This window comes from Marmota monax, unplaced genomic scaffold (assembly GCF_021218885.2).
Source record: "Marmota monax isolate L192 unplaced genomic scaffold, Marmota_monax_Labrador192_F-V1.1 WCK01_AAM20220418_F8-fsc00015, whole genome shotgun sequence".
Classification (NCBI taxonomy): domain Eukaryota; kingdom Metazoa; phylum Chordata; class Mammalia; order Rodentia; family Sciuridae; genus Marmota; species Marmota monax.
Genome location: NW_026692194.1, coordinates 5,743,549 through 5,764,854, shown reverse-complemented (window position 1 = coordinate 5,764,854; position 21,306 = coordinate 5,743,549). Strand labels below are relative to the sequence as shown.

At 36.0% G+C, this 21,306-nt stretch overlaps 1 protein-coding gene across 9 annotated transcripts in view; it reads left to right on the top strand.

Annotated features, from left to right (window-relative positions):
- The window catches only part of Ehbp1 (EH domain binding protein 1), a 322,315-nt gene that overhangs the window by 154,959 nt on the left and 146,050 nt on the right, over positions 1-21,306 (top strand). For 5 of the 9 annotated variants that reach the window (XM_058572791.1, XM_058572806.1, XM_058572790.1 and 2 more), the window contains 2 exons: positions 1,695-1,881; positions 2,855-2,911. In XM_058572791.1, the coding sequence (XP_058428774.1) occupies positions 1,695-1,881; positions 2,855-2,911 (244 nt within the window). The remainder of the gene's footprint in view (positions 1-1,694; positions 1,882-2,854; positions 2,912-21,306) is intronic. The other 4 variants (XM_046423191.2, XM_058572808.1, XM_058572809.1 and 1 more) reach the window with 1 other exon arrangement.

The window sequence follows — 21,306 nt, the reverse complement described above, 5'->3', positions numbered from 1 at the left end:
CATTAAATTACACATTTAAAAATGTATACTGCAGGTGTTTTTGGTATATTTGCTGTGTCTTATGATCACCACTACTGCCTAATACCATAACATTTTTATCATTAACACAAGGAGTTCCATACCTCTTAGCAGTTAGCAGTTAGTCCCAACTCCCCAGTTCCTCCATCCTCTGCGTTAATCTGCTGTATTTATCTATGAATTTGACCATAGATATGGACATTTCGTGTAAATGGAAACATTTGCTGTTCATTCTTGAGTGGAATATTCATTTTTATTTAGGGCTTTCTGAATTATAAAGGGAAGGATCTGAAAACTCATAAAGGACTTTTATCCTTACTCTGATTTATCAGCTAATCAGTGGTGGTGCCTAGCACACTGTTGTCTCACAGGCAAATTATGGATGTATAAAGATAGTGATTTTCGTAGTCCTCCTGATGGCCAGGCACAGTCAAGGGCAGCTAAAGTTCCTGACACTTTTAATTTCAAGCAGCTTTCTTTGTTATGTCAAATTTCATTTTCAGTATATGTCATAATATAAAAACATTGAGAATCACAGCTCTAATTCGTTCAAGAAAATGTCTGTTTTGGGCAGAGGATTGTAACTCAGTGATAGACCACATACCCGTTATATACCAGGCCGTACATTCAGTCCCTAGCACTGCAAAAACAAGAACAAAACAAATGTCTATTTGGATTGTTTTTAATAACATAAATGTTAGGAACCAACTTTGGAAATAGTTGATCTGGACTTCTTTTCTACTTGTGTTTATTTTCCCTATGCAAATAATACCAGTGGTTAGAGGGAGATGTAGTGAGTAGAACTTGGCAGAGAAAGCATGAAATAAAAGGTCAATATTTTGAGATACCTTGCTATACTTATGAGATAAGGTTATGGAAGTTTTATGCAAATTGAGTTGTATAAATTCATCTGTATAAAGCATACCAAAAAGTTGTCTGTTTAAAAGAATTCTGATTTATTTTCCTTGTTAAGCACATCTTTTTGTAATATAAGCAGTCTATACTCTAAAATAACTAGGTTTATCTTAAAACCATTCATGTCTACATAATAAATTAATAATAATGATTATTATAGGAGCTACCATCTTACAAAATAATATGGAAATTTGTTAAACAGAAATAATTATTTAAATTATCTTCCAAATAATTCATATAACTGAATTAATCACTAAATTTTCATTTAAGTGTGAGATTGAAAGATACTTTCAAAACCTGGAAGAATTTACTGACAGTACTTTGCTGAATGAACCACTGAAAGATAGTTCTCTAAAGAGAAGAGAATTTGACACAAAAGCAGGGATTAAATTCAAGAAGAAAAAAAAAATGGGAGTGAAGCATAAAAAAGAAAGTAAATCAACATTTCCACATCTTATTTCCTCTTCCTAGACTATCAAGAATAGATAGGATCTCCTTTTTTGAAAATAATACATTTTTTAAGGTTCTGTTTTGTAGTAGTTGAAGTTGAGCATGACCTAGTATTTAACATCTTTTTAAAGTGGCAAATTTTATTTAAGTCTAGATAGAAATGGACCCAAAGATTAATAGCCATTGTTCTGATTGTAAGACTTTCTGGTTTGGGTTTATTTGCACAAAACATTATAGTTTTCAGTACATATATATATTTTTAGTTGGAAATAATTTGAGAGACATTTAACAATAATTCTGATTTCATTTAGATCAAATCCTTTTTATGAGCCTAAACCAACTTCTCCAAATAATTTGGTAAATCCATTTCAAGAACTGGAAACTGAAAGAAGAGTGAAACGAAGGGCCCCACCTCCACCAGTTCTCTCACCAAAGACAGGAGGAGTAAATGAAAACACAGTTGTTTCTGCAGGAAGAGATCTCTCTACTTCTCCTAAGGTAGGATATTACTCTTAATACAGCATGTATTAATGTTTGCTCTTTTTCCTCCATGCAGTTGAAATTTGAATTAGCAAAAGTCACTGTTAGCTATTTTTGAAAATTTAAAAGTAAAATTTAAAAGTAAATCTATATTATACTATAATAAAATATATGTTTGCACAATTTAGCTATTGTGAATTGTGTTAGTATAAACATTGATGTGGCCGTGTCCCTGTAGTATGCTGTTTTTAAGTCCTTTGGGTATAGACCGAGGAGAAGGATAGCTGGGTCAAATGATGGTTCCATTCCCAATTTGCCCTTCAATAGATGAATGGATTAAAAAAATGTGGCATATATACACAATGGAATATTACTCAGCAATAAAAGAGAATAAAATCATGGCATTTGCAGGTAAATGGATGGAGTTGGAGAAGATAATGCTAAGTGAAGTTAGCTAATCCCAAAAAACCAAATGCTGAATGTTTTCTTTGATATAAGGAAGCTGATTCATAGTAGGATAGGGAGATGGAGCATGGGAGGAATAGACAAACTCTAGATAGGGCACAGGGGTGGGAGGGGAAGGGAGGGGGCATGAAGTAATTAATGATGGTTGAATGTGATGATCATTATTATTCAAAGTACATGTATGAAGACACAAATTGGTGTGAGTATACTATGTATATAACCAGAGATGTGAAAAATTGAGCTCTAAAGAATTGTAATGAATTCGCTGTTATATATAAATAAAAAAATAAATTTTTTAAAAAAGGAAGAAAATATATGTTTGCAAAACTATTCATTTATAGTACAGTTTGGATGGGATAGTTTGGGTTAATATATGTTTGTTTGTTTGTTTGTTTAAGACACGGTTTTGCTATGTTGCTCAGACTGGTCTTGAATTTGTGGGTTTAAGCCATCTTCTTGCCTCAGCCTCCCAAGTGCTAGGACTACAAACACGTATGACCACACTAAGCCTTTTTTTTTTTTTTAGGTGTTTGGGTTTGAACCCAGGACCTCGAATGTACTAAATACACACTCTGTCACTGAGGTACAGCCGCCGTCCTGAGATTTGTTTTTAAAATGCTGCTTTGACATTAAAGGAAGAAGATCATTATAATTATAGGATTGGTTCCTTAAAGGAAGGATATTCTGAAGCATCTAGGCAGAAGGGACAACTTATACTGATATAGAAGTTATTCTTTGACAATTGTACTATAAACATTAAGATTCAATGCAGAGAAATGCTTTATTGAATTTCAGTATTGCCACTTTAAGTCAAGTTTCAGTAGTTTCTTTTGGATAGGCAATTTTTTAGTTCATTTTGTGGCTTTTGTTAACTCAGTTCTGAACTAGTTGATTTTATTTATATGTATTTTTACTGTTTTAAAGGAAGAATGATTTTACTGAGGTCCTCATTCTGCCATTTTAGATGTCAATTTCCTTTATTTTGATAACAGGGTTTTGTTTTGTTTTTTAAATCTATGACTTTAGGAAGGATCTAAGGATAAATTATGTCATGCAGTTGGCTACAGAAAGGGATGAGGGGGTACTCTAAATGAAAGGAGCAAATAGTTGAAATATAAAGCAAAGGAGGTGGCTAATTCTAATACCTATAGGAACAAAAGTATAGGCAGGTTCGGCACTAGTCAGAATCAGGAAGCTATTTAGGTTTCTTATCCATTCTGACCATCAAGAATACCTGTACCTATTTTGTGTCTTCCTGAATCTCCAGTCTCTTATTGCCTTCTGCCTGCCCCATCCCTCTTCTCTAGTCTCCTTAACGGATTTGATCCACAAAACAACATGAGAAATATATACCGTTATCTCTGTCTTACATATGAGAAACTGAACCTCAGTTAAGTAATTTGCACAAAGTGATAAAAGTAATGATGACAGTGCTAGGAATAAAATTCGTCTTTTTCAAGCATAAAACACATGCTTTTCCCACTGTGTCATGATACCTCTACAGAGGTATTTCTGATTCCAAGTTGGAACTATAGTATAATTTTCTGTAGTAACATTACTTCTATGATGATTAGATTCTCTGGTAGTGAAATATGTAATAGCTATGTGTAATGTAAAAATATTACATTACTTTGAGAATGATGTTCCATTGCAGATATATTGTGGAATTAATTATGTTTATTGACAGATTGGTTGTACCACCATGCCTCACCTGGAAAATGTCTCACGATGCTCACAGAGAACAAAAACACAGTCAAATCCACAGTAACTTTTTTTGACTTGAAGTTAATTTGGATAGTAAGTTAAACACAGCTGAAAAAATAAATTATAAAACTGTAAGCTTAGCATGGTGGCACATACCAGTAGTCCCAGCTATTTGGGAGCCTTGCTTGAGCCCAGAAATTTGAGGTCAGCTTGGGCAACACAGCAAGTCCCCTATTTCTTAAAAAGTATAGAGTAGAATAAAGTAGAATAAAATAGAATAATTGCTAATACATTATTAAATGAGAAAAAAAAGTATGTAACGAACATAGCCAGGTATCATGGTGCATGCCTGTAATCCCAGCAACTCAGGAGACTGAGGCAGGAGGATCCCAATTTAGAAGCCAGCCTAGGCAATTTAGCAAGCCCCTGTCTTAAATGATAAAAAGGGCTGAGGTTATAGCTCAGCTTTCTACATTTATATAATGATATCTGAAGAGACGTTAATTTTTAGAGCATAGGATTATTGGTGAGGAAATGGAGGGACATTTCTCTTTTCCCCCTTTTGTCACATGTAGTATCAATTCTAAAATATATTTGAACATTTATACTGCAGGGCCCAGAGTAGAGCAAGGCAAGAGAGAGATCCACAGGGCATTTAAGAGGTACTTCCTCTTGGGTTGGTGCAAGTGCAGATTCTACACTTAAAACACCCCAAGGGTGCATGCTCTCTGAAATTTTTGATTCCAGGCACTCTTTGACTCACCCTGGTGCACAAAAGGGGCATATCTGATGGACAAATATGCAGTATGAATAACTCACAGATCTTTGCAAATTTAAAGAACAAGCAACAACTTACCATAGAGAACTCCTCTAAGAATGTGCCTCTTGATTTTTCTCAGTGTGTAGTGAAAAAAAATAAAATGTGAAAAAAATTTTAAAACCCTGATTGAACTATTAGCTTTTAAAAACAGATTTATAGAGTAAATTTAAGTTTGCTTTTGAAAGGTAGATCTTTGATATCAACATATTCTAAAATAATTGAATTTTAAGGATTCTGTCACAGTTTTATAATTGAGGATTGAATACTATTTTTTTTTCTTTATGGAGACCAAATGTCCTTTCTTAGGAAAATAACCCAAATAAGGTAACTATTTATGTAACTAAATAAGGTAACTATTTAATGATGAAGAATGGCTTACAAATTTGACTTATTTGCCTAAATGCTTTATGAAGACTAAACAACAGAAAATGGCAAACTGGGTACTACTGTTGTATGTTAGTAGACCATTTTAGGATACATTATTGATGATAAATGTGGAAGTTGCAATACTCACTCTTCATGAGGAGGAGAAATCTATCTGAAGTATTTGAACAGATGTATAATGTATACAAACTATATCATAACCCTTCTAAAATTCCATTACTAATAAACTTCACCCTATAAGAGTAAGAAACAAAACAAAAATGTAAAGACCTCTACATCACAGTGCACGGTAGGTCTTGGACTGGGTTGAGGAAAGAAAGGCAATAAAACATAAAATTTAACATGTTCCTAATTTTGGGGGGCATACAAGTACAAATTCTATACTTGCACAAACCAGAGTTATTGTTTATAAGTTTTGGCAATAGGTGCTGCATTCTTAAGAAGATATTCACTCTTACTATTATGCACAAACCCTAAAATGAGCACCTTTTTAGGTTTTACAAATAAGGAATTATTTTATTAGAAAATTGGTTGAAAAGGGAGACCAGTCTTTGCTATCAGAACAAATGTCCTTCTTTAAAATGAACTTAGAACAGAAATGAAAGAAAATGTAAACAAAACAAAATAAAGATTTAATTTTCTTAGGGTGACTTGACCATCCATTCTGTTAATAAAAATGAAACAGGAGGCACTGTCACCAAAAATAATGATCTGAAAATGTTAATCATGGGTGAACCTAGATAAAGATAGGTAAACCATTAGGTTTTTATTGTATTGTACTTGTAGCGTTCCTGTAGGTTTGGATTTCTTTTTAATAGTAAAGGGTAATGGGAATTGAGAAGAGTTTGAGAATTGAGAAGAGTTATTGCTGTAAAAATATTATTTTGAAATTATAAACAGATGATGATATATTGCAGAACCTCAAATTAATGAATTAGAAGGTAAACTTGAAAAATTATCTTTAGAATTCAAGGAAAAAGATGAGGAGATTAAATTTTAGGATAAAACAAAGGTAGAGTCAGGAAGTTCATTATATTTATAATAGGGGTTATAGATGTGAGAACAGATGGAAGAAAAATCATTTTATCAGAGAAAAAATAGAGTTTATGTGAACTGAGGAAAGACTTTAGTCTTTAGATTAAAAGGTCTAACAAGTACCAGGCTAGAAAATGGAATGAGATTCCAACCTATGCATGTCCTAGTAGTATTTTTGAATATCAAAGATTATTGTAAAGGAAAGGCTTTTGACATCTATACTTTAGTAACATTGAATGTTGGACACAGTGAAGCATGTTTACAGAATACAAAAGAACAAATATACGATAATATCTATTGAAATATACCAAATATGAAAAAATTTATGAATTCATAATGATATTGTCAAAAAAGATGCCTTGGGAGATTGCTAGAGCACTCATTATTCTGTATGTTGATAAAAAAGTAAAAAATTTTATCCTGACTTTTGTTTATAAGCTATATTCCAATATAATTAAATAATTGATGAGAAAAGGTTCTTCCCCATGTAAGAATTCTGGCCATAAAATAGAGAAGGAATCATTTTATTAGAAAACTCACCACTTAATGTTCCCCAATGAAATGACGGATCTAAAAACAATTAGCATGGCTGCTAAAACCATTAAGAGAAAGGTTTTATGAAAGATGTATGAATCAAACTCACAATACTGATCAATCTAAATATCATTAAGAGTTGGACAAGCAGGGGCTGAGGTTGTGGCTCAATGGTAGAGCACTTGCCTTACATGTGCAAGGTACTGGGTGGGTTCAATTCTTAGCACCACATATAAATAAATGAATAAAATAAAGATCCATCGACATCTAAAAAAATTTTAAAAAGAAAGAGTTGGACAAGCAGTTGTATTCCTATTGGAATATACCAAGTTGTGCCTCTTGGTGTATACCAATAGGAAGTGCGTAGAACTACCTGTGAGTATTCTTGCCAGAGAATTAAACTGGTATCAGTCAAGCCACTGGTTGTAATAGCTACCAATTTACAATAGGTATTGGGGAACAAAGGAATATGTTAAATGATAGCACAAAAGTGCAGCCAGCTAAAACAGAATGTGGAAATCCTCCAAGAAAATAACCAGATTCATGCGACAATAAAATAGCTTGGAGAAAATGAAAGGTAATAGAAAGAGAAGTGATAACATTTTAAATGTACTTACCTTTTAGAAATATGTACTGAATTATTTTCTGTTGAAGTGATAGGATTCTGGGGTTTGCTGTAAAATACTCTAGATAAAAAATGGGAAGTTAGGAGAACTGTTTGGAAAGAATGACTAAGATTGGGAAAATGTTAATAACTTTTGAAGGGTGGGGGCTTCATTATAATATTTGTTCTACCACGGAAAAAATCACTGCTATAAAAATTAAAAAATAAAAATAAAAAAGAAAGACCTGAAGGATGGTGTAAAATGTCCTATCAGACTGAAAGAGAAGAGAAGGAGTAGAACAAAGATTGTATTTGAAGAGATAAAAGAACTTTTCCAAACCAATAAAAGATAGTTTTCTGATTCGAAAAGCCTGGCAAATCCCAATCAGGATAAAAGAAGTTCAGATCCAGAAACCTCATGTTAAACCAAATGATCAATAAGATATTTAAACCCAAAGATAGGAAAAAAGCTAAATACCTTTAAAGGGCTATTACTGATTTCTCCAGTTATGGAAGCCAGAAGACTGTTCAATGATATTTTCCACTTGATGAAAGAAAGTCACTGCCAGCCTATAACTATATATGTTCAGTGAAAATATCTTTCAAGAATGAGAAAAATAAAAATATTTTCCAATTAATATTGTCACGAGCAAATCATTGCTGAAGGAAATTATAAAACATATAATTTAAGCAGAAGGAAAATATTCATTGGAAGATCAGAAATTCAAGAAAGATCTCACAATGGCACCTATGTGAATAGATCTAAGCAAACATTGACAATATAAAACAATATTAATATCTTATGGGAGGGGAATAATTGCAATAATGTATTTTAAGGTCTCTGTGCTATTGAAAACTAGAATAAAAATGTTGACTGTTCTTTGAATATCTCTTAAGTACGTTGTAATTTGAAGGACAACCACTAAAAGAATACAGACATAACATGTGATTTGCAAACTGGAAGAGAGAATAGATTATAGACGTTTGTAAAAGTAATGCAATAAATAGCCCTAAAAGAAGAAGAAGAAATGAGCTGAAACAAACAGAAAACATGAAATAATAAAGTAGATTTAAACTAAAATTATAATTGATTAATTAATTCTAAATGGGATAAATGTAGTGATTAAAAGACAAAAGTTTATTAATCTGAATTTTTAAAAAATCTAACTATACACATCTAAAATAAAGGTACATGAAAGGTTGAAAAAGACTGAAGAAAGATTTACCATGAAAACACAAACTAAAGGAAAACCAGTGAAGCCATATTAATATCAAATATAATAGTTTTAAAGCTGACTGAATTTCTGGGTATCAAGCCGACCATTCACCAGAAAGATAATAACATTTTGATCGTAACATATCTCCATATTTTATAGACAGACTAAAAATTATTAAGATTTAAATATTCAATTAATTTTGGCCTCCTAAAATATTACATTACACCAATGCAGAATTAATTTTTTTAACCAAAACTGACCATAAACTAGCAAGTTTAAAAAAAATTAGAGTTGAAATTATATTTTTCATAAATAATGCAGTTAATCTAGAAATCAGTAGCAAAATTATAACTAGAAAAAATTATAAATTTGAAAATTTTATATTTCAAGTAACTATGGACCAAGAATAAATTTTAACATGTAAACTATATATTCAATTAAATTTTTTATTTTACTACTTGATGTATTGATGAGGAAGCTATTTACAGTCAGTTTGTATTCTTATAATCATTTCTGTGAAGACCTAACCTGAACTTCTTGCTTGGCACTGTTTTTCAATATAAGTCCCAACTTGAAAGTCTTGAAGAGCAAGCCTTACATGTTTGAACTTGGAGAAGAGCTTCAAAAACAATCACAGTAGAGTTAATGAAGCAACTGGATATCATAAAATACCTTAAGTGTTCATCTTATTATTTATATTCATGGAATTTAAGCAAGGGGTTAGACCATATTTTCATTGCTAATAGATATTCTTTTAACCAGCTTATTTGTGTACAGAGGACCAAACTGCTGTAGAACATGTAAACTCTTTAATACCTAGATTAAGAATTGTAATCTAAGGATTAATGCATACACTATATATTGGCTTCACTAATGCAGGGTGTGTGAGCATTTTGTTTGCAAATCTGCATGTAGCTAGATCATTTCATTAAATCTATTAAGTTTATAACCCAGGAATTGTTTTCCCCTGTAATCAGGGTTCATCATAGTTCTGTAAAAGAAGAGTTTTAAAGCTAGATAGCCCTGAAAATGTATTGTGAATAAATTAACAATTCTTTAGGCATGTAAATTATAGAAAGTATTTGACTTCAATGAATAGTTTGTAGTTTTACTGTTAAAACTACAAACTATTAACAGTAAAACTACAAACTATTGTTCTAGTGCTAAATTTCATAATTTGGCACCATTCTCATACCCAAAATGCTTTGTGACTTCAAGAGATTATTGTTTAAGCCAGACTAGGTAATGCAGAATATAATCCCAGCTACTATAGAGGCTGAGGCAGGAGGATTGCAAGTTGGAGACTAGCCTTCACAACTTAGCAATACCCTGTATCAAAAAGTGGTAGAGCACCCTGGATTCAATCCCAAGTACCACCAAAAAAGAAGAGAAAGTGAGAGAATTTTTTATCTGTACCACATCATGATTTCCAAATTTTTAAGAGATTACTAGTGTGATAAAATAATTAGAATAAAAATATTAAAGCTATTTTTCCACCACCAGTTGCTATTGTAGTTAAAACTCACCAGTGGCTGTTTCTTTAACTTTTTTTTATAATTGTAGAAAACTTAGGTTGTAACATACCTGGCTCCCCCATCCCCTTTTGGCTAGGAATGTTAAAAATTTTCTTCTTCTTTTAAATAATTAATTAGTTAGTTAATTAATTAATATTATTTTTAGATATACATGACAATAGAGTGTATTTTCACATATTATACATAAATGAAGTATAACTTACTCTAATTAGGATCCCATTCTTGGGTTTTATGTAGTGTGGAGTTTCACTGGTCATGTACTCATGTAGTATGAACATAGGAAAATTATGTCTGATTCATTCTACTCTCTTTCCTATTTCCATCTCCCCTTCCTTTCCCTTCATTCCCCTTTGTCTAATCCAATGAACTTATATTCTTCCCTCCCTCTGCCATATTGTGTGTTAGCAACTATATATCAGAGAGAACATTTGGCCTTTGGTTTAGGGGGATTGGCTTATTTTACTTAACATGATAGTCTCCAGTTCCATCCACTTACCAACAAATGCCATGATTTCATTCTTCTTTATGGCTGAGTAATATTCCATGGTGTATATAAACCACAATTCTTTATCCATTCATCCATTACTGAGCTTCTAGGTGGTTCCATAGGTTAACTACAGTGAATTTTGAGCTGCTATAAATATTGATGTGACTGTATTACTGTAGTATGCCAATTTTAAGTCCTTTGGGTTCAAACCTAGGAGTGTGATAACTGAGTCAAATGATGGTTCCATTCAAGTTTTCTGAGGAATCTCCATACTGTTTTCCAGAGTGGTTGCACTAATTTGCAATCCTACGAGCAATGTTCATTCTTGCCAACACTGATTGTTACTTGTATTCTTGATAATTGCCATTCTGACTGGACTGAGATGAAATCTTAGAGTAGTTTTGATTTGCATTTTTCTAATCACTAGAAATGATGAACATTTTTTTATGTTTCTAATCAATTGTATTTCTTCTTCTGTGAAGTGTCTGTTCAGTTCCTTAGCCCATTTATTGATTGGGTTATTTTGGTTTTTTTGGTGCTAAGTTTTTTGAGTTTTATATATCTTAGAGATTAATGCTCTATCTGAGGTACAGGTGCCAAAGATTTTCTACCATGCTCTATCTGAGGTACAGGTGCCAAAGATTTTCTACCATTCTGTAGGCTCTCTCTCTTCATGATCTTCATTGTTTCCTTTGCTGTGAAGAAGCTTTTTAGTTTGATACAGTCTTATTTATTGGGTTTTTTTATTTGTTTGTTTGGTTGGTTGGTTGGTTTTTGATGGTTTTTTTTTTTTTTTTTTTTTCGTGCTGGGGATTGAACCCAGGGCCTTGTGCATGCAGGGCAAGCACTCTACCAACTGAGCTATATCTCTAGCCCTAATATTTATTGATTCTTGAATTTACTTCTTGCACTTTAGAAGTCTTGTTGAGGAATTCTGTTCCCACAGCTGACATGATGGATATTTGGGCCTACTTTTTCTTCTAGCAAGGGCAGGGTCTCTGGTCTAATGCCTAGGTCCTTGATCCACTTTGAATTAAGTTTTGTGTGGGGTGAAAGATAGGGATCAATTTCATTCTACTCCATATGTGTTCAGCTAGGAACATTTTCATTTAAAAGTTCTTTTAGTAAAACTTCACAAGGAAGCAAAGGAGAAAAAAAAAACTCATCTGATTGATTAATATAAGTAACAGATTTTTTTTTTTAGTTGAAAAACAGTTCATTGTTTAGTGTATTCACAACTTGAATTATTAAGTAGAGGTTCTCATTTGTCTTTAAGGATTAAATATTATGTAATGTGCATTATTTTTGAAAAATACAAAAACATTTGTTCTATTATATATTGTTCTTATTATATATTCTTTTAAATTTGTTAATACTTATAATTTACATAAAAAACATTATACTCATTTCAACCCATAGAGTTCTTAATTTAGAATAGACTGGGGCTAGAGGTATACAGTGGTAGAAAATGTGTTCAACATGCACAAGCCCTAGGTTTGATCCTCAGCACCAGAAATAATAATAGTAAAAATCATAAAGAGTATAAACAAAAAAGCCAAAGCCAACCTCATAGTAAATGGAGAAAACCTGAAAGCTTTTCCTTTATAATCTGGAACAAGACAGGATGTCCACTCTCATCATTCCTATTGAATATAGTGCATGACATATGGAAATATATAATATATAAAAATATAAAATATAGTGCTAAAAATTTTAGCCAGAGCAATTAGGCAAGAGAAGGAAATAAAAGGGATAAAAATAGGAAAAGAATAAGTCAAATTATCACTGCAAATGATATGATTTTATACTTAGAGAATCAGAAAACTCTACCAAAAGACTGCTAGAGCTAATAAACAACTTCAGCAAAGTAACAGGTTACATAATCAACATATAATTGTCATAGCCTTTCTATATACCAACAATGAATCTTCCAAGAAAAAAAGGCAGAAAAATAATCCCATTCATGACAGCCTCAAAAAATAATACCTAGAATTAAATCTAACCAAGTAGGTGAAAGACCTCTACAACAGAACTATAGAACACTGAAGGAAGAAATTGAAGGGAAAGACCTCTATGTTCATGGGTATGCAGAATTAATATTTTTTAAATGACCATGCTACCAAAAGCAATGTACAGATTCAATGCAATCACCACTGAAATACCAATGACATTCTTTACAGAACTAGGAAAAAACAGTCCTAAAATTCATTTGTAAGAATAAAAGACCCAGAATAACCAAAGCAATCCTAAGCCAATTAATCAATGTTGGAGGCACCACAATACCTGACTTCAAATTATACTACAGGGGTATAGTACAAAAACTATGTGGTACTAGCGTAAAAAGAGACATGCAGACAAATGGTACAGAATAGAAGACACAGAGATAAAACTACACATATACAACCATCTAATACCCTGACAAAGATGTCAAAAAAACATACATTTGAAAAAAGGTATCCTTTTTAACAAATGATGGTGGGAAAATTGGTTATCCATATGTAGAAGATTGAGATTTGTTTCTTATCTCTTACCCTATACAAAAAAATCAACTCCAAGTGGATCAAAGACCTAGGAATCAGACCAGAAACTACTCAACTTGTAAAAGAAAATGTAAGGCCAACACTCTAGCATATAGGCACAGGCAACGACTTTCTCAATAGAACTCCTCCTAAAGCTTAGGAAATAATGCCAAGAATTAATGAATGGAATGACATCAAGGGAAACAATTATGAATGTCAAGAGAAAACCTCAAGAATGGGAGAAAATCTTTGCCAGCTACTCTTCTAACAGAGGATTAATATCTAGAATATACAGAGAACTCAAAAAACAACCCAATTAATAAATGGGTAAATGAACTAAATGGACATCTCCCAGAAATATAAATGGCCAACAAATATATGAAAAAAATATTTAAAATCATTACCAATTGAGGAAATACAAATCAAAACTAAACTGAGATTTCATCTCACACCAGACAGAAAGGCAGTCATCTGTATACAAACAATAAGTCAGGTATGGCTCACTCTTGTAATTTCAGCAACTCAGGAGGCTGAGGCAGGAGGATCACAAGTACAAAGCCAGCCTTATCAACTTAGGGAGGCCCTAAGCAACTTAGCTATACTCTGTCTCAAAATAAAATTAATTCATTAAAAGGGCTGGGGATATGGCTCAGTGGTTAAGCAACTCTGGGTTCAATTCCTGGTACCCCTTACCCAAAAGAAAGAAAGAAAGAAAATGTGGTATATGTACACAATAGAATTTTATTCAGCCACAAAGAAGAATGAAATTATGTCATTTTCAGTAAATGGATGGAACTTAAGATCATCATGTTAAGTGAAAAAATCCAAACTCAGGAAGTCAAGGACTGTATATTTTTTCTCATGTGTGGAAGTTACAGAGGAAAAAAGAAAAGAACAGGAAAAAAAAATTTTTGTGTCTGTGTGTGGTGGGGGGGTGGAGTTGGTATGAATTTCATGAAAATAAAAGGGAGATCAGTAGAATAAAGGAAAGGCACTAGAAGTGGGATGAGAGGAGGGAGGGAAGAAGTGCTGAAAGTGATATTGACCAAATTATATTGTTACATTGTATGCATGTATGAATATGTAACAACAAATTCTACCATTATGTACAATTATAATGCATCAATGAAAATGTGGGAAAATAATAATAGTAACAAAATTGACTAAAACAAAATATTCCTTGTATAAAAATTATTTTACTTATGTCTCCCTCCACCCCCCAAAAAAAAGTGTTTTCCAATAAAGCATATATAATTTTTCTGGAAAGAAAAAAACTTCCAAAATATTTACTTAATTCAAATTAATACACCATAGACAAAGCATTACTATTCTATATTAGTAATATTAGTTATATTATTATTAGGTTCAGAGTATATATAACCAAAGATATTACTAGTATATTTTCTTAATTTTGAAAATATAAACTCAAGACATGTGCACTTTATCATTTCTATTAACTTAATAAAGTTAATGTTAATAAACATTGATAATAATGTTAATAAACTAATCTACAGAAAGATATTCATGAAAATTACTAAAACATTTTTTAATTGTTATTATTATTTTTAGTTATAGTTGTACACAATACCTTTATTTTATTTATTTTTATGTGGTGCTGAGGATTGAACCCAGGGCCCCTCACATGCTAGGCAAGTGCTCTACCACTGAGCCACAACCCCATCCCCAACTAAAAGATATTCTTAATAGAAAAATCATTTTCATTCTCATCTGAAGTCAAGCTTTTATTTACTCAAGGAAGCATCTGAATACTCTTACCCTAAGTCTTTAAATCTCAAAAGAAGGCAAAGTGAATGTATGCTTTGCCAAATGCTTTTTTTAATGGTTGAGTGTATACATACATATTATGTAGTTCAAAACAAAATTTTCTTTGAGTACCATAAATAAAATCTCTCTTTGTCATTTAAGACATCATTAGTAACTTAAGTATTTTCATTATAAGAAATACTTTCATGTAGGTGCATTTTTATGTTTTAAAATGTGTAAGTTGCCAGTTGCCATATTGCTGTAAAATAGACTCTGAAATCTTTTCAAGAGTTAACCTTATTTGGTGCTATAGAGACACCAGTTGTATGGAATGCTATAGCAGTTTAGCAGTGCTTAATGCTACTCTTACCACTAGTTTGAACATAGTACAAAAATTATCTTACTAAAATGAAACTACTTGCCTTAAAATTTTTCAAGACAAAGGGCTATGTATTTCTAATAGATATTTATTGATAATAATGTTAACTGAGGAATAAACTTGTTCAAAAATGGGTGTGAAGCAGAAAAAATAATTCATATCATTTTTCTTCTTCTAAGAAAGAACTGTTCCATGAAAATTGCTTTCATTTTTTTTCCCAGCAGAATATGGGGTTTGTAAGGCAATGTACCCTAAATACTTGAGACATCTTAAAAGACCTCTGTGACATACTATCTTCATGTGCCATTTTGTGCATTCGGTTTTTATGTAGCCATTCCTCTGTACAAGAAGCTGTGCTATGAACTAAGGGGAAACATGACTAAAACAAAGCCTTTATTTTTAATAATCTACTCAATATGGTAGATATATACACAAAATTTATGATACAGTGTAATTATGGCTCTACTAGAGGTATTCTACAGTACCATAGTAACATTACTGAGAGCATTACTTATACCTTTGTTAACTCTAATGAGTGCTTGAAAAAGTAGAGGTAGGAACAGAGAAATGTGTGTGCCTATGCCTGTGGTTGTGGAGAGGGGCAGCCAAGATGATAATTGGTCTGAGTAACTGAAGGATAATGAGAGTTGACAAGAGGTTCAAAGAAAGAAGGGGTGGGAGCATCTCAAAAGAGACAAATGTGCAAAAGCATTGAAATATGAAAGTGGCGAGATAAGAAGATGGCGGCGAGGGGAGTGCATTGCCCCCGTGTGCCGCGTCACTGTGTGGGAGTATGACGAGTCAGGACTGCTAAAGGCTATCTTGTTAGGAATTTCCAGCAATAGTGGGGTGCTCCGGAACCTGGAGGAAGGATTTCCATCGCACGAGGATCGGCTACGGGGACTCAAACGCGAGAGATTTGTCGCACAGAGGGTAACACTGCTTATTCAGCAAATCGCCCCGCGGCTAGAGTCTGCAGCGCGCGCTGGGAAACGAGGAGATAGCGACGCAGGGATACAGAGCTGCAGTTTCTGCCAGCCGTGCAAGCACTGTACTCAGTGCTGAATTCTGGGTTCGAGACGGGGGAAGGAAGCGGTCCAATTCGGTTCTCCACACCGGTCAGACCACAGAGGAGGCTAGTGGCCACCATCTTGGAGAGCTGACGTCACCATCCCTGTTTTCGACTGACCGCAGCTCATTCAGCCATAGAACAGGTAATTTCAGGCTGCCATTCCCCTGCGGCCTGCAGACAGATTACTCAGGCTCAGTGCTAAATAACCCGCGGAAACTGCTTCTTGGAGCCTGCTCTTATCAGAGCATACACCGAGCACGGAGCGGCCGAGATCTGGCTCCCGGAACTGCTCTGGCCCAGGGCTAAGGAGCCCGTGGAAACTGCTTCTCGGTCTGGGTCCTGCTGAGTACTGTGGAGGTAAATACCAACCGAGCCTTCGTGGGCAGCGGCAACAGGACTGAGACGGGGCCTGTGAGGGCCGGTCAGGACTCACCCGTTGCTTTGGTTACCCGGCAAAGGGAACGAAATGCTGCCATTCGCATAGGATACCAACATGGCAGAGATCTGATGTCATCAGAAAGTGGCGGAGGAGAGAACTTCATCAATACCAGCGGCGACAGAAACAGTTGGTCTCCTGGTAGGGAGGGTGAGTCACAGACACCCGAGTCTCTCTCGCTTTGTCGTCGAGCCAGAGGGGAGGAGCTGGGCCGCCGCCCGCGCCCGGAGCAGGCCCAGCGGCTCGCCGGCCGCGTGACCCCAATTGGAGAGGGGAAGGAGGGGAGCCGCCACCCGCGCCCGCAAGGTGGGCAGACCTGCGACTCAGTGGTACACGGGCGTGATAGGAGGGGCAGGGCAGAGCCGCCGCCCGCGCCTGCAAGGTAAGCAGACCTGCGACAGACTGGCAGGTCAGGCCCAGCGGCCTGCCAGCGTGGTACACACGTCACCCCAACTGGAGTAGGGGCAGAGCAGAGCCTTTGCCCGCGCCTGGATCAGGCCCCGCTGGTGTGGTGGTCACGTGACCCCAATTGGAGTGGGGGCGGAGCGGAACCGCCACCCGTGCCCGCAGGGTGGGCAGACCTGCGACCAACCTGCAGATTAGGCCCAGCGGTCCGTGAGCGTGGTAGGAGGGACAGGGCAGAGCCGCTGCCCATGCCTGCAAGGTAGGCAGACCTGCGACAGACCGGCGGATCAGGCCAAGCGGCCTGCCGGCGTGGTACACACATCACCCCAATTGGAGTAGGGGCAAAGCAGAGTCGCCGCCCGTGCCAGGAACAGGCCCAGCGACCTGCCGGCGTGGTAGTCACAACACCCCAATTGGAGTAGGGGCAGAGCAGAGCCGCCACCCGTGCCCGAAAGGTGGGCAGACCTGCGACCAGCCAGCGGGACAGGCCCAGTGGCCTGCCGGTGCGACAGACACGTCACCCCATTTGGAGTATGGGCAGAGCAGAGCCTTCGCCCGCGCCCGAAACAGGCCCAGCGGTCCGCGGGTGTGGTAGACAAGTCACACCAATTGGAGGGGGGGCAGAGCAGAGTCGCCGCATACGCCTACAGAGTAGGCAGACCTGCAACCGACCGGCGGATCAGGCCGGGTGGCCTGCCGGCGTGGTACACTCGTCACCCCAATTGGAGTAGGGGCAGAGCAGAGCCGCCGCCCGCGCCCAGAACAGGCCCAGTGACCTGCCGGCGTGGTAGTCACGACACCCCAATTGGAGTAAGGGCAGAACAGAGCCGCCTCCCGCGCTCGGAATAAGCCCAGCGACCCGCCGGTGTGGTACACACGTCACCCCAATTGGAGCAAGGGCAGAGCAGAGCCGCCGCCCGCGCCTGCTAGGTAGGCAGACCTGCGACCTACCGGCAGGACAGGCCCAGGGGTCCGCGGGCGTGGTAGACACCTCACACCAATTGGAGGAGGGGCAGAGCAGAGCCGCCACCCGCGCCTGCAAGGTAGGCAGACCGCCACCCGACCCTGCAAGGGAGACTTTTCAACTATACAAGAGCAATATAAATATATAAGGGAAAAAAACATTTCAAAAACACAACAGTTTCACCAAGCAGAAAGAAACGCAACCAGTATGACAAGACAAGGAAAGAAAGGACCACAAGCAATGCAGGTCAACTCAACTTTAGATGAGGTAACAGCTGCAGCAGATGGAATGTCAGATAAAGAATTCAGGATATACATGCTTCAGATGATCTGGAGTATCAAGGAAGACATTAGACAGCAAAATCAGACAATGAAAATCACTTCGACAATGAATTACACAAACAAATCCAGGAAGCAAAGGATCAACTATACAAGGAGAAAGAGGTTATAAAAAACAAACAAACAGAAATCCTAGAAATGCAGGAAGCAATAAACCAACTTAAAAACTCAATGGAGAATACTACCAGCAGAGTAGAACACTTAGAAGATAGAACATCAGACAATGAAGACAAAGTATTTCAACTGGAAAAGAACATAGACAGCTCAGCAAGACTATTAAGAAACCAAGAGCAGAACATCCAAGAAGTATGGGATAACATTAAGAGACCAAACTTAAGAGTCATTGGGATACAGGAAGGGATAGAACTCCAAACCAAAGGAATGAGCAATCTATTCAGTGAAATAATACGAGAAAACTTCCCAGACTTGAAGAATGAGACAGAATCCCAAATCCTAGAAGCCTACAGGACGCCGAATGTGCAAAATCATAAGAGACCCACACCTAGACACATTATAATGAAGATGCCCAACATACAGAATAAGGAGAGAATTTTAAAAACTACAAGAGAAAGGAAGCAGATTACATTTAGGGGCAAGCCAATCAGGATAACAGCTGATCTTTCAACACAGACTCTGAAAGCTAGAAGATCCTGGAATAACATATTTCAAACACTGAAAGAAAATGGTTTCCAACCAAGAATTGTGTATCCAGCAAAATTAAGCTTCAGGATGGAAGATGAAATTCAAACCTTCCACGATAAACAAAAGTTAAAAGAATTTGCAGCTAGAAAACCATCTCTTCAAAACATCCTCGGCAAAACATTACAGGAAGAGGAAATGGAAAATAAGAATGAAAACCAACAGTGGGAGGTAGGACAGTAAAGGGGGGGAAAATAATCAAAGAGGAAAACAAACCATGTTTAGTAACAGAAACAAACAAATATGGCTAGAAGAACAACCCATATCTCAATAATAACTCTAAATGTTAATGGCTTAAACTCACCAATTAAGAGACACAGGCTAGTAGAATGGATCACAAAACAAGACCCAACAATATGCTGCCTACAGGAGATGCATTTGATAGCAAAAGACATACATAGGCTGAAGGTGAAAGGTTGGGAAAAATCATATCACTCATATGGACTTCGGAAACAAGCAGGAGTGTCCATACTCATGTATCAAATAAAATAGATTTCAAGCCAAAGTTAATCAAAAGGGATAAAGAGGGACACTACATACTGCTTAAGGGAACCATACACCAACAAGACATAACAATCATAAATATATATGCCCCAAACAATGGTGCAGCTATGTTCATCAAACAAACTCTTCTCAAGTTCAAGAGTCTAATAGACCACCATACAATAATCATGGGAGACTTCAACACACCTCTCTCACCACTGGACAGATCTTCCAAACAAAAGTTGAATAAGGAAACTATAGAACTCAATAACACAATTAATAACCTAGACTTAATTGACATATATAGAATATACCACCCAACATCAAGCAGTTACACTTTTTTCTCAGCAGCACATGGATCCTTCTCAAAAATAGATCACATATTATGTCACAGGGCAACTCTTAGACAATATAAAGGAGTAGAGATAATACCATGCATCTTATCTGATCATAATGGAATGAAACTGGAAATCAATGATAAAAGAAGGAAGGAAAAATCATGCATCACTTGGAGAATGAACAATAGGTTACTGAATGATCAATGGGTTATAGAAGACATCAAGGAGGAAATTAAAAAATTCTTAGAGATAAATGAAAACACAGACAGAACATATCGGAATCTATGGGACACATTGAAAGCAGTTCTAAGAGGAAAATTCATTGCTTGGAGTTCATTCCTTAAAAAAAGAAAAAACCAACAAATAAATGATCTCATACTTCATCTCAAAATCCTTGAAAAAGAAGAGCAAAACAGCAGCAAAAGAAGTAGAAGGCAAGAAATAATTAAAATCAGAGCTGAAATTAATGAAATCGAAACAAAAGAAACAATTGAAAAAATTGACAAAACTAAAAGTTGGTTCTTTGAAAAAATAAACAAAATCGACAGACCCTTAGCCATGCTAGCGAAGAGAAGAAGAGAGAGAACTCAAATTACTAGCATACAGGATGAAAAAGGCAATATCACAACAGACACTTCAGAAATACAGAAGATAATCAAAAACTATTTTGAATCCTTATACTCCAATAAATTAGAAGATAGTGAAGGCATAGATACATTTCTTAAGTCATATGATCTGCCCAGATTAAGTCAGGAGGATATAGACAACCTAAACAGACCAATATCAATTGAGGAAATAGAAGAAACCATCAAAAGACTACCAACTAAGAAAAGCCCAGGACCGGATGGGTATACAGCAGAGTTTTACAAAACCTTTAAAGAGGAACTAATACCAATACTTTTCAAGCTACTTCAGGAAATAGAAAAGGAGGGAGAACTTGCAAATTCATTCTATGAGGCCAACATCACCCTGATACCTAAACCAGACAAAGACACTTCAAAGAAAGAAAACTACAGACCAATATCTCTAATGAACCTAGATGCAAAAATCCTCAATAAAATTTTGGCAAATCGGGTACAAAAACATATCAAAAAAATTGTGCACCATGATCAAGTAGGATTCATCCCTGGGATGCAAGGCTGGTTCAATGTACGGAAATCAATAAATGTTATTCACCACATCAATAGACTTAAAAATAAGAACCATATGATCATCTCGATAGATGCGGAAAAAGCATTCGACAAAGTACAGCATCCCTTTA